The 12,457-nt window shown below is 45.9% G+C and overlaps 2 protein-coding genes across 2 annotated transcripts; both read right to left on the bottom strand.

Moving 5' to 3' along the window:
• Nucleotides 1-4,711: 4,711 nt before the first annotated feature.
• LOC119162382 (uncharacterized) lies at nucleotides 4,712-9,492 on the bottom strand. Its single transcript, XM_037414780.2, has 2 exons — nucleotides 9,206-9,492; nucleotides 4,712-5,734 (listed from the first exon to the last, which is right to left on the bottom strand). Exons 1-2 carry the CDS (start codon nucleotides 9,227-9,229, stop codon nucleotides 4,784-4,786), a joined length of 975 nt encoding a protein of 324 aa, XP_037270677.2. The 5' UTR covers nucleotides 9,230-9,492; the 3' UTR covers nucleotides 4,712-4,783.
• Nucleotides 5,996-6,958, bottom strand: LOC142777178 (uncharacterized). The gene has a single exon (XM_075881492.1). The coding sequence runs from the start codon at nucleotides 6,839-6,841 to the stop codon at nucleotides 6,110-6,112; it is 732 nt and encodes a 243-aa protein (XP_075737607.1). The 5' UTR covers nucleotides 6,842-6,958; the 3' UTR covers nucleotides 5,996-6,109.
• Nucleotides 9,493-12,457: the final 2,965 nt, after the last annotated feature.

Raw genomic sequence — 12,457 nt, 5'->3', positions numbered from 1 at the left:
AGCGCTGATTCTGTGTGGTTGTTCTTTTTTGCTGCATTAGTGTGGTTTTTCGCTGGTTTCTTCTACCTATGGTGATGATGTGGCTTTTACAGGAGGTTTAACCTGACATATTCTGGCCGGTAGTTGCTCTATTTGAGCTGGTCTTTCCGGTTTTGACGTTATAGCTTATTCAAATCGTTTCGCAGGAAATCCTGTGTTGGCGTCGACGTCACTGCTTCTCGGTGAAAACTGAGCGCTGTTCATGAGCTTAATGTCAAGGAAGATGCAAATAAATAAAATATCTGGTTTGAGTGGGAATCCATGGCATTCAGGGGGAAAAGCAAGAAGGTTTTCTAACACAGAGGGTCACCGTCGCTTGAAGCTACCTCGAAAAGAAACGCTATAGACGTTTTTTTTTTGTGTGTGTGTGGGCACAGCAGTCTTGATAGCGAGCGGCTCTTTTCTGGTCTGGCAACCCATCTGGCATGCGGGAAGCTCGCTATTTGCTTAGAAGGTAAGCGTGCGGCTGCAGTTTTATCTTTCATCGTTCAGTTTTTACGCGGTGAATTTACACTGAAGCAATGCAGATTTATTAGAAAATGAGTCTATGAGACGTCTTGAGAAGATCCAAGTTCTCTAGGGTCAATTTTATTATACAGTACCCCGAAGGAGTTCGCCTCTGTTTATGCAGTATATTCACAACACCGGCTCTCTGCTCCAAGAATGCGCAGTATTTTCAGGTCTTTATTTTCCAGAATGAGCAACAACAATTCGAGAGCATAGTTAATGTTTTTCTTGAGCTGTAGTCATCCACTTTTCGGAACAAGATTTTTTTACGCCGCACCGTCGCATCGGCTACTACTCTAGCATGAATCCGTGCGTTGGAGTGTAGTGGTTAGTCTTTATTTCGTGGCACTGATGGTTTTTGTTACCTGCGCACTAACTGTTGTCTAAATTGTTTCTCAACTCTGAAGGAGTGACCGCATCTTACTCGCTCATTTGTTTTTATAAGTGTGCACTTGAATACAGCTCTTACATCAAACGACGCTGACGTGCCTGCGGGTCCTCTTTTTATCTTCATTTTTTTTAATCGCGATATTTGAATGACTCTAGGTGCCGCGGTACTGTGACCTGTGATAGAGAGAAAGGTTACGTGGGGCTGGTTATCGGGGAAACATTGTCATCATTGGAATAGCTGTAGGCTGCGTACCTTCCATTCATAGCCGAGGTTGAGCATCGGTGTCGAGGTCGTTGTAGTTCGTTCACCTGAGAAGAAGTGCTCTGAACGTACCCGAGTACCCGCGGAAGGTACAAAGTTTTTCCCGTTTAAGTTTGCAAATCATAGAAGCCGCTGCTCCTCGTCAACAGGAAAATGATGCAATTTGAACAGTCCACAGCCACGAAAAACTCCGCGTTCTGGTGATGCACATGGGGAATTTCTTCCAACAGCAGTTTCCTTTTTTAGTAGTTGTTACTGCCCCCCTCCCCTCAAGAACAGCACAGTGGTTCCCTGATGACCAATTCTTGGCTGTCACAGCAATGAAAAAAACACAACATCCGCAGATTGGCTTAATACACGGCAAATTGCTCGATAACGCCACACAAAGCACGGTAAACACACAGACTCCAAGGCGTCGCCCGCATGACAGAGAGGAGGAATGCGTTGGTTGCCAGACCGGACCTCCTCGCCTGGTCTATATGAATGTCACTTAGTACGACGAGTCACCGTGACGCATGTAATACTGCGTTGCAGAATCGTAGAGTTGCACCAGGCGTGCAAACATGTGAATCGCGCATCTAATTATAAAGGCCCACCTGTTACAAAGCACCCAAGCCTAATTAAACATCATTATCACGAACAGCATCAGCAACGCGTGCAGCTGGGTTAGTGTGCGCGACACTTTACGAACGCGTAGTGCGTACTTCGCCAAAAGGAGGATTATGGCGTTGGGTGCACTTTGCAAATGTACTTACAATTACCATTCTAGGACAGTTTCAAGCGGACAGTGTTGCTAGCACACATGTTGATTTCTTTGACGCAGGGCTGAAGTGCCCACCGAGAAGCGAAGACCGGCTAGGGACTGAGAAGGCGATGCGTAAGGGGCCCGAGTGCGCCGTTGCGTTGCAGTCTAGAAGGTGAAGTTCAAGCGTCCTGCAAGTTTTTTTTTGTTCGCTAAGTGTTCACTTGGCCAGCCTCTCACAGATAACTAGAAAGAGGAACCTATATTTCCTTGGCAACCATTCGCACCCCTTCTGGAAACACAGTCTGTTCAAGGTACGTGGGCAAAACCCTCTTTTTCTATTTTCTCCATTAGCTTCCTCCTTTCACTGCTGAAGTGCTTGCAGGCTGAATTACAAGCCGCACGAATGCATTAGCTAAATACCGCGTTTATTGCGCCTCAAAGTGAACAAAAAATGTGTTGTTATGCCGGTATAATATTGCGCTATCGAACACGGGAACAGAGGAAGGCACACAGAACAACAAACGCCTTCATTATGCCTTCACTCGAAGCTTTTACTGCATCAGTGACACCAAAATCCAGACACTAAGTGTTAAGAGTCGTCTCACGAATAACGATCAATAGCCATTTCAACCGAATAGCTGGTCTAGGACAAGCGGTATCACGTCTTTCGTTTACTGCCGTCCCTCTCATGGGCGCCGCGGCACTCGAGAGTGCCGAGTCGGCATCGCAGTAGTGCCGTTACATTTATAAGCGGCTTGTCCGTGTGGAGATGGTCGCGTGCAAAAAGAAGACACCCATCAAAGACACTCTGGTGCTACCAAGCGATATTATAGAAAAAAAGCGTGTTATAATAAAACAAAATAAAATTTATCGTAACTCTAACCACTGTGCAATGCTCTAGTGAACGATGTCTTTGTGCACGATTATTGCCTCAGGTGTCAGCACTGTCCCGAGGCAAAATGGAAAGAGTCGAATCGTTTGCGGACTTAGTCTAAGGCGCACTCTGAAGAATCCGAGGTCCCCCGAGTAACTTGGAGTCGTGCAGAACCATGTCATTCTTTGACCAAGTGTTCTTCTTTGTGAAGCGAAGCCATTGGAATAGATTAATGGCTACTGACTGTTATCCATCTTCTACTGTATTTGTCTCAAAGTGCACAGTTAATAATCGAATGAAAAGATTTCTTGATGTTACTGTGCGGTATTCGTTAATCGACCACACCGCGCAGTGCTTCTTTCCGCTGCTTCATTCCTCCAAGCCTGGAATCAGACATTCCCTCACATGCACAGGAGGGCAACACATCTGTTGCTAAAGGCAACAAGGATGGCCATGCGTGAAACAACGATATTTGGCAGCACAACATGACAAGAAACTCCATAAAAGATCAAATTACCTTATCATAAAAGGCTGATTGCCGACACAGCCCATCATCCAGATAGCATTTGTTACTGATAAATGGCGCATATGAGATCGTGAACTGTGTATACCCGCCTTTCTATACATTCGTCAGTGCCGGGTTTCTCACAAACTATGCCACCGCCACCAAAATTCGTAACGCTTAGATACTTCACTTCGAATGCGCGTCTAAAATGTTGAAACTGCAAGAGACGACAAACTTCCACAGTGCTTCTGCCCTGTAAATTTCGCAAACAGCACAATAAGTCTATATACACTCATTCAGTAGCTCTAAAAATTCTTCTGTCATCCTACTTCAAGCTTTCTGGCCAATGCACCATTCCGTACCCTTGCGTTTCCCCATTCGTCTATTGCAAACGTTGACATGGTCGCATATTTTCCCGTATGCACTATATCGTTCATCATTCATCCCGGTTCTTAAGATTTCTAACACCTCGATGATGCACGGAAAGACCATTGTTCCTCCATACCTTTTCGTCAAGAATCAGGAGCGGTTTAATATATATAAAATGAATATGTAATATCGTATCATTGACTGAGTGCCTTGATCTATTAGGCTTGTCGTACCAGTATGCTATGAAGGTTTTTTCAATGGGAAACGAAACAAGCAGTCTCTTATTAACCTGTTAGAATCGTCGGAATATCTTTGATTATAGTAAAATGCTGTACGATTTGTCATGAACAGCACTTCAGATATATTCTAGATACGCTCATATAATTAGTGACCTAGAAGATTTTGTTAAAGAGTGAAGTCCTGATGCTCGTAATTAGTTACGTTAAAAACTGCCACGCCTGATAATTCAAAATGCATAGCTGCTCACGGAAGAGTTCATTTTTCAATACGAGTTATTCACTTGACTAGGCCTGACCTTTATATAAGCAGTGGTCATATAGGTTGAGTGAAGTTGATTGCTTCTTATTCACTCTTGCTTGACATATATTTATAGCATTTGGCAGCAAGAGAACATCCATGTGGTATACTCTCGAGAGGGTCACTCAAGCCTGCCAAATACCCAATTTTATTGGATATTTTCTACATTTGTAGAGAGAACTCTGGAGCACATAAGATACAGTTGATCTATTGGGAGTTATAATGTCGAAGTGAAGCTCGTTTGAGCTGCGGGAACCTTGATGTATGTTGGCGCACCGTTGCTTGCATATCCCGCTCCAACAGTCACAAAAATGTTGCGCAGCACAATATTTCTTTCTGCTACGTGACGATTCCTAGCCATCAGCCTCAGTATTGCGTATGAAAGCTAAAGACTTTTATCAGCATCTGCAGAGCGATGAAATTCGCCGCTTATGAGTGCCTATTAGGAAACAAAGCGGATCAAGTTACACGAAAAACAAATACTTCAGTGTGCTAGGTTTATTTACAGTGTGAATATTTGTCAATTTTCTTAAGGTACGACAGACTTAGAAGCAATCATTGAAATGTCGCAGTGAAGCTCGTTTGAGCTGCGGGAACCTTGATGTACGTTGGCGCACCATTGCTTGCATATCCTCCTCCATGACCACCATAGCCACCACCACCTCCATAGCCACCTCCTCCGTGCCCGCCATAGCCACCACCGCCATGCCCACCACCCCCGTGCTGCTTATGGCCGCCGTAGTGATCTTGAGAACCACGGTGGTAACCACCGCCTCCATACTTGTGGCCGTGTCCGCCTCGGTAATGGTCTCGCCCGTGGCCGCCGTGGGAGCCATGATAGTGTTTGTAATGGCCGTAACCGTGCTTGTGGGAGTCGTCACCACGGTTGTACTTGTCATGGTGCTGCTTGTGGTGGTGTCCGTGGTGCTGGCGGCCCGCATGATGGTCGTGGTAGTTGTGATGTTGATTGTACTTCTTCTTGTGGTCGCCGTCGTGGTAGTCGTCGTAGTAGCGGCTATGGTGCGCGGAGTCTTCTTTGTGATATACGTTCTTGTGACCGTAGTTTTTGTGGCCCCGAGCCTTGTAGTGGTCGTTGCCGTACTTGCCTCCATGTTTGCCATGACCTCCATAGTGGTCGTTGCCGTAGTGCTTTGATCCATAGCCTCCGTGACCATATTTTCCGTTGTGATCATTGTGGTAGCGATTGTAGCCGTGTCCGTGTTGTTCGTTTCCATGTCGGCCATGCCGTCCATGGTAGTTGTCGTAATCGTTGCCATGGTGCTTGTAGCCACCACCATACTGACCGTGTGAATGGTGGCCTCCATGGTTCTTGTGGCCTCCGTAGCCGCTGTCGTGGCCACCGTATCCTGTAGCCATGGCTTTCAGATCAGCATCGCTTTCATCTGACAGCAGCTCTAGTGGATGAGCCACCGCTGTTACGTTGTCTCCGTGTTCCAGCGTTGATGCTCGGCAGAGTAAGATAAGGAAGTACAGACCGAAAGGCACCTAGGAAGCATCAGAAGAAATGCCACATTATTGACTGACTTACCCGGTTAACAAGCACGACACAAAAACCAAACCTCTTCGCCTTTACACGTCATCACACTGGAAGACATCTCATTTTCGTTTGAGCTGTTGTAACCCATAAAGATAACGCTCAAAATAAGCACGCCACGCACTCACCTTTTGCTGATGTATGCTGAAATATCAGCACAAGAACAACAAAATCAGACACAATGATCAAGGTAAAACTGCAATCTCATGTATAAGCTCATGTATTGTAAACAGAATACAATTGACCAGCAACGTCTTAGTCTTCTGTTTCTCCGCTGCTAAAAGACAGCGGTATCTTAAAAAAAGCTGTTGTACTTCCATCTCTTTTTACGGCACAGCGAGATGCCCTAGATCACTTGCACACTTCTCGTTGTCGATCCCGGTGAAGTAGACGAGTGCCCGGTTGGAGGCTTGTGCTGGGTGTCCATATTGGCGTGAATGATCGTGGTATCCTCGGCCTCCCCTATGATGCCCACCCCTGCCGCTTTTGTATCCGTGACTGTTCCTGCCGTGGTAATGCCCGTGGTTTCCATTTGAGCCCCTGTTACTGCTGTGGTAGCCTCCACCATGCCTATGGTAATTGTCTCCATGCCTGTGTTTCCCTTCGTAGCCACTGTATTGGTGTCCGTAGCGTTCCCTGCCTCCGTGGTGGTCCCGATAGTTGTGGTGATCGTTGTAATAGTTTCGATGACCGCCCTCATGATAGTCGTCATAGTATGTCTTGTGGTCGCCGTATTCTTCTTTGTGGTAGACATTCTTATAGCCATGCTTTCGGTGGCCCCTGTTCCTGTAATGATTTCCGCCATAGCGCCCACCGTGTCTGCCATAACCTCCATATCGTTCCGAACCGTGGTGGCGGCCACCATAACCACCGTAATAGCGCCTGCCATGGTTGTTGCCGTTATACTTGTTGTAGCGGTGGCCACCATGACGCTGACCTTGTCTGTTGTAGCTGCCTCGGTGGATATCGTAGCGGCCGCCATGATGACGGTATCCCCCGCCGTAATGCCCGTTGGAGTGCATGCCCCCGGGGTATCTATAGCCGTGGCTGACGCTCATTGCTTTGGCAATATCTTCTTGAGTGTGGAGTGGCCCGTTTTCCACTATCACAACTTCAGTGGCGTTACCAATAGATGCTTCGTCGTCATGGCACGTAATGACGGCGCACAGCGCCAACAGGACCTGTTTGATAGATGCAAAAATTACGCCAGTAAAAGCAGAAGACAGGCTTAACATTTATTGGTATCAATTGATATTGGAATGTTTATTTTCTTGTTTCTCTCATGCATGCTTCTGCATAACAACCTCGGAAAATAAAATGTTTCTGACTATATTCAGTCTTACGTTGAGCAAACATAAAATTCAGTGCAAGCGGGGCGTACACCATCTTTGCTTATGGTTCCTACCGTAAGGCAACAAGGGTGGTCAGTAGTCTTCTTGCCTATGCAAACACACCAATAATCATTGGTTATTTAGGATATTTCGCATACGAAACGCGAGCGCGTTTTCTCAAGACAAGTATGAAAGTCTCGTTTGAACTTCCTGAGGCTGGTCAGTAGGGCTCTCATTTTATCTTTGATGCAGTATGGTTATCGAAGGTAACCACGCTTAGTTCTTGTATTGAATAGTATACGACAGCTAGAAATTGCAAAAGACATGAACCACTTAGCACAGAGATAACTCTGGCCACTGAAACAATGTCGTGTCTCCTAAAAAAATCTGCCTTATTCATAATGGGCCTCCATAAGTTTCGTTCTTTTTCATTACTTTCCTTAAATATAGGTAATTTTTTAACGAAAAGTGATCCAAGCTACTCACAAATATCTCCCATTTTCCTGGTTAGTTCATTTTGACTTCACGAGAACACACTAAGATGACAATTCTTCGCCTCAGTTTTCGTTTTCACCCACACGGGTTACTCAGCCAGCCAAACATCGCCAACAGCCTACAAGGTTCGCATTGTGGTTAACTATGATTGAGCTAGAGATACCTTTCCATTATTACCATATAATGTACAGGGTTGATCATATTTAATGTAAGCAACTCATTCATAAACCTCGTAAATCTAGGATTTTATTGTAACCCAGGAGTGATATTAACGTCTCATCATAATGTCGATAAAGAAAATGCCAATTTTTCGATTTTTTAAAAATATGTATTAAATGATTGATTGATATGTGGGGTTTAACGTCCCAAAACCACCATGATTATGAGAGATGCCGTAGTGGAGGGCTCCTGAAATTTCGACCACCTGGGGTTCTTTAACGTGCAGCCAAATCTGAGCACACGGGCCTACAACATTTCCGCCTCCATCGGAAATGCAGCCGCCGCAGCCGGGAATCGAACCCATGACCTGCGGGTCAGCAGCCGAGTACCTTAGCCACTAGACCACCGCAGCGGGGCTAAAACACGTATTAAGGACCACCTTCTACGAGGACTAGAATACCCCACTTGAACGTGGAACGACCGAATCCTTGTTTTTTTTTACAAAGCAAGGGACGCTTATACACTTTTCATATAGCATAAACGTGTGGTCTAGAACCTGCAAACCCAGTGAATGGCCCAACATCTGCTGTTTTTGAATTTACAGCGACCACTAACACACCTGTTGTAACTTTGCGTAGAATTAGAGATACTTAAGAAAGAACACAAGGAACTGAGAAACTACGCGTGAATCAGTGTCATTTATAAACGTTGTAGACGTACTCTGGGACGATAAGTTGGCTGGGTCACTGCTAAAATTTTTTATTGAAATGAGCTTTTGTACATATGCCGCCGAATACTTTATTCAAAGAGCCATGATACGCACAGCTACACACACGTTCGGCAATGCAAGAAACAACGTGGTGATATTCGGAGAAATTCAAGAGCAATCAATGTTTAGACTTTCCCTGTTTAGTTTTCACATCAATACTATAAACTCGTTTCATACCTAAGATAAGAAACGCGACTTGAACATTGAGTTCAACAGAAATTTAGAATTTCGTCGTCAGACTCATGTACTGATCATGCAAATTCCGTGGCAGAACATCAGACACACCTATATAATCAAAATTTGAACTTTTTTTCATTAGCACCTAGCGCCAAAACTTTGCACACATGCACCATATAACCGAACTCCTGTCGGAAGAAATCGAAAGAAACTTTTTTGGATTTCTTACGACCTGACTCCAAACATAGTGCTACAGTTATGTTCTCCGTATGTTGACACCCAACAAATTGGCTCACACACGCACTCACACACAAAAGCATCGTTATATATAACATAGGCATTAAAAAGGGAACTTGGCAAACCTATAGGAACGAATTTCTCTCATATTTGGTCAATTACACAGCACGATTCTTTATCTCACGTGGCTACACACAGACAAGCACATTGAGGCCTGACATTTGGTGTAATGTGTACGCAGGAAATCAGCTCACCATGAGAATACCGCGAGGAGTCATGGCGGCGCTGTGGGCGACGACGAAGACGGCCCAGCCGCTGTCGTCTGTCGCGCTTCACGGTTACTCCTCAAGTGTACCGGCTGAGGCAAGCATGCACTCGACTTTATACTTGAAGCAGGATGGCTAGCCTGTGACGTGGCGGCGGGAATCGAGCCTGACTGTTTTTCTTCTTCACGTAAGCAGTGGCCTGGCTCACCTAGCACCAGCCAAAGTTTTTCCTGCCAAAAACTCGCCGAGGCTCAGTGTTCCGTTCATCGGCGAGCCTGCGCAATCGTCCGGAGCGGAGATGAAGCGGTTCCTGTTTCAGGACCCTTCTTGTCATCTTTTTGTTTTATTTTCTGCATTTCTTTTTTTCCCTCTTTCATACTGCTTTGTTTACTTTTCTTGTTATCCAATCGAAGCGGGTCGCAACATTTGTTTTTGCGCGAAGGCTCTTAAGGAGCCTCCCTCTCCTACCCATATTTTTTTTTCGGTTTTTCGTTCCCTCTGTGCGCATTGTATTCACGTTATCCACCATGTTTTTTTCTAGCTCTGCCACTATGGGAACTCTCCAGCTGGCGTTCTGTCGTGCACGGCCGTGAAGCTAGAAAAGCGGTTGCGGGCGCGGAAATGAGCGCCCTTTCGCGTGTACGTCTCCTCAGTTTTTTTTTTGTTCGCCACCTGCCGCTGTACGTGGCTGCGAGGAGCTCGAGCTCTCCCAGCCGAACAGAAATCCTCGTCATTACTCTTCATCCGTGACCTGGCTGCAGCTTTGTTTCACTGGACGACTTTTCTCGGTTAATTGGGTTAACGCCTCGGCTGCCGAGACATGGGGACACGGCTGGGAGTCGTCGCGTCACGGCCCTGCTTCGAGGCCGTCCGTTCGGCGCACCTGCAAGTGGCGCGGTATGGGGCAACAGGAAACGTGGAATGCCGAACAGCAGTGAGAGTTTTACTACAAGCGCCGGTTGTTGTCTTGAAAAGAAAACAAATTTTTTCTTACGTTCGTTCAGACTTCCGAGGGTCTTGTACGGTCTGTGGCTCCCGAGACTGCATGCTTCGAAGCGGAGCAGCGTTTCTGAAGAAGAAAGAAGTGCAGGAGTTGCCATTTTTAGAGAACGTCGCGTTACAGAGGCACCGACAGTGAGCGGACAAGAAGCATTCAAGTCAGGCAGTGGGCGGGGAACAACCTGTACGAGAGAAGCACGGATTGCTGGGCGAGTTGGTAATTCATCTTAAATGAGTTGCGCGAAAAATTTGAAAAACAAAAGGAAGACACCTGGACACAGCGCACTGTCCTGTACAAATCTTTGCGGAATCGTTTATTGACCGAACGCCTAACTGTGATATTGATGTTTTCGGAAAAGCTAGATTGATAGCAACTTTAACGGCAGATATATAGAAAGAGAGGCATATATACGCTACACGCAAATGCATTTATTTATGCACTGGCAAAATGTCCGATGTCGCCGTCTCCTGGCACAGTTATCCACATAGGTACGATGAATAATGCACTACGTTGTTGGGCCGCCGGTTTCCTGATGTTTTGCGACCTGCTGAAAATGATGGGGCGTGCGGCTGGGTCGCTAGGCTTCTCCATCTGCCCTGTCCTATCTACGAAGGCCTGCTTTTTACGTAGGTGGACTATTCGGGCGACCGGAGTCGTATAAGCCCGGACCCGTAATTAGGCTTTAAGTATGGCTCACGTGGGTGGATGCAAACACCTAGTGCTCTCATGGCCTCAGTTTGGCACTTTTCCGAGCGTTGTGATTGGTCAGGATGTTCCATATGGCCACGTCATAAAAAGCGGTAAAGACTTCTCTCATTGATCCCCCCACACAGGTGACACTTTGGGTCGAGATTGCTATTTTTCAATAGAAAGTGGTGATATTAGCTCATATTTATTCAAGCCTATTATCTCCTGATGTTCTAGTAAACTTTTCAAGCTCTTTAATTGACACTCAATTATGCCTAAATCTAGAGCTAAGTTCTAGCCCACAGTCGAGAACAGGCAAAATAGAAATTCGAGCAAGAGCCTTGCAGGGATGCAGCGCAATAGATGTGGTGGTATTTCGTACTGTACGGAGGATATTGTTATAAGATTATGTCACACTGAAGCAGCGAGAGAGGCACCAGGAAAGACAACGTGATTTTGGTGTGTGGGGCGCGTGCTCTTATCCTCCAATTAGGCTTACGCTTCGGCGCTGCATTAACAGAAATATAACATAACATAAATAACAAAAACTAGATGAACAATGAGACACATCATTACAGTAATGTTTGCCTCGATCGGCTGTTTATACAGGATCCATGCTGTCTAATACTGCTTTGAATAACAATCTCATTGTCGACTGCTTTGAACTTCTTCGAGCTCTCTCGGCATGTCGGAAACCTCAAAAGAATGGCACCCGAACAAATTCAGAAGTGAAGAAAATGCGAACACTTTCTGCGGAGGTACACTCGACGGATAAGTCGTCGCATGGTAAGCAAATTTCATTCTTCGACGACCTTAAGAGAATCGAGCGCTCACCACATCGCACTTCCTCGGGAATAAGATGGAATTTTCTGAAACAGATTTGACTGCCAAGATGACTTATTTATGAGTACCGAGCGAGTGAAATTCCATTTTAGCCGCAGAAATCCTCAATGGGTTTTGCATAAAACCATCCTCACATTTGGCGCGACCACATCTTCATGCATGTTTATTCACTGTCTATTCTTCCTTCGACATACATACGCTAGTGTGGATTATTGCTGCATTTCTTCGCTTTTTTTAGCCAGCCTTTACTTCCTCGTCCATTTAATGATCGACAACGTCGATGCGAAAGAACATTTCCGATTCTCCCCTTCTCTGGCCAAATTTATTCCTTAGTGTTATTCATTTCTTTATACCTCTGTTGCCTTTTTTCTGTCTACACGGAAGAGTGGAGATCACAGAGAGGACGAACTTCTCGTACCGATTGAAGCCGCATACGACTGCACGCACGGACACCGGCACTCAGCCCGCTTGTAATGGAATCACCGCGCAAAGCCTACAAACAGCGCGTCGAGACGCAAGGTGCCGTGCCGCCATAAGACGAGACGGGGCAAACAAACAAACAAAAAAAGCTGCCCGTGTGTCGCTTTTTCGAGGAGGAAGGGAGAACGAGACGAAAGAAATCATCGTGACACGAAAGCGCTCTACCCAGGTATGTGTCGTGTCGTCATGCAAATTCAAGCGGGAGGTGGTTGCTGGTCGAGCAGGAGGGT

The sequence above is a fragment of the Rhipicephalus microplus genome, chromosome X, assembly GCF_043290135.1.
Source record: "Rhipicephalus microplus isolate Deutch F79 chromosome X, USDA_Rmic, whole genome shotgun sequence".
NCBI classification, from domain to species: domain Eukaryota; kingdom Metazoa; phylum Arthropoda; class Arachnida; order Ixodida; family Ixodidae; genus Rhipicephalus; species Rhipicephalus microplus.
The sequence above is the reverse complement of the archived record's forward strand: the minus strand, read 5'-3'. Positions and strand labels throughout refer to the sequence as shown.

Coding starts and splice junctions, on each gene's coding strand:
- LOC142777178 (XM_075881492.1), bottom strand. CDS start 6,841: ATGAGCGTCAGCCACGGCTATAGATACCCCGGGGGCATGCACTCCAAC.
- LOC119162382 (XM_037414780.2), bottom strand. CDS start 9,229: ATGACTCCTCGCGGTATTCTCATG. Junction 5,735..9,205: donor CTCCTCGCGGTATTCTCATG/GTGAGCTGATTT, acceptor GATGCTTCCTAG/GTGCCTTTCGGTCTGTACTT.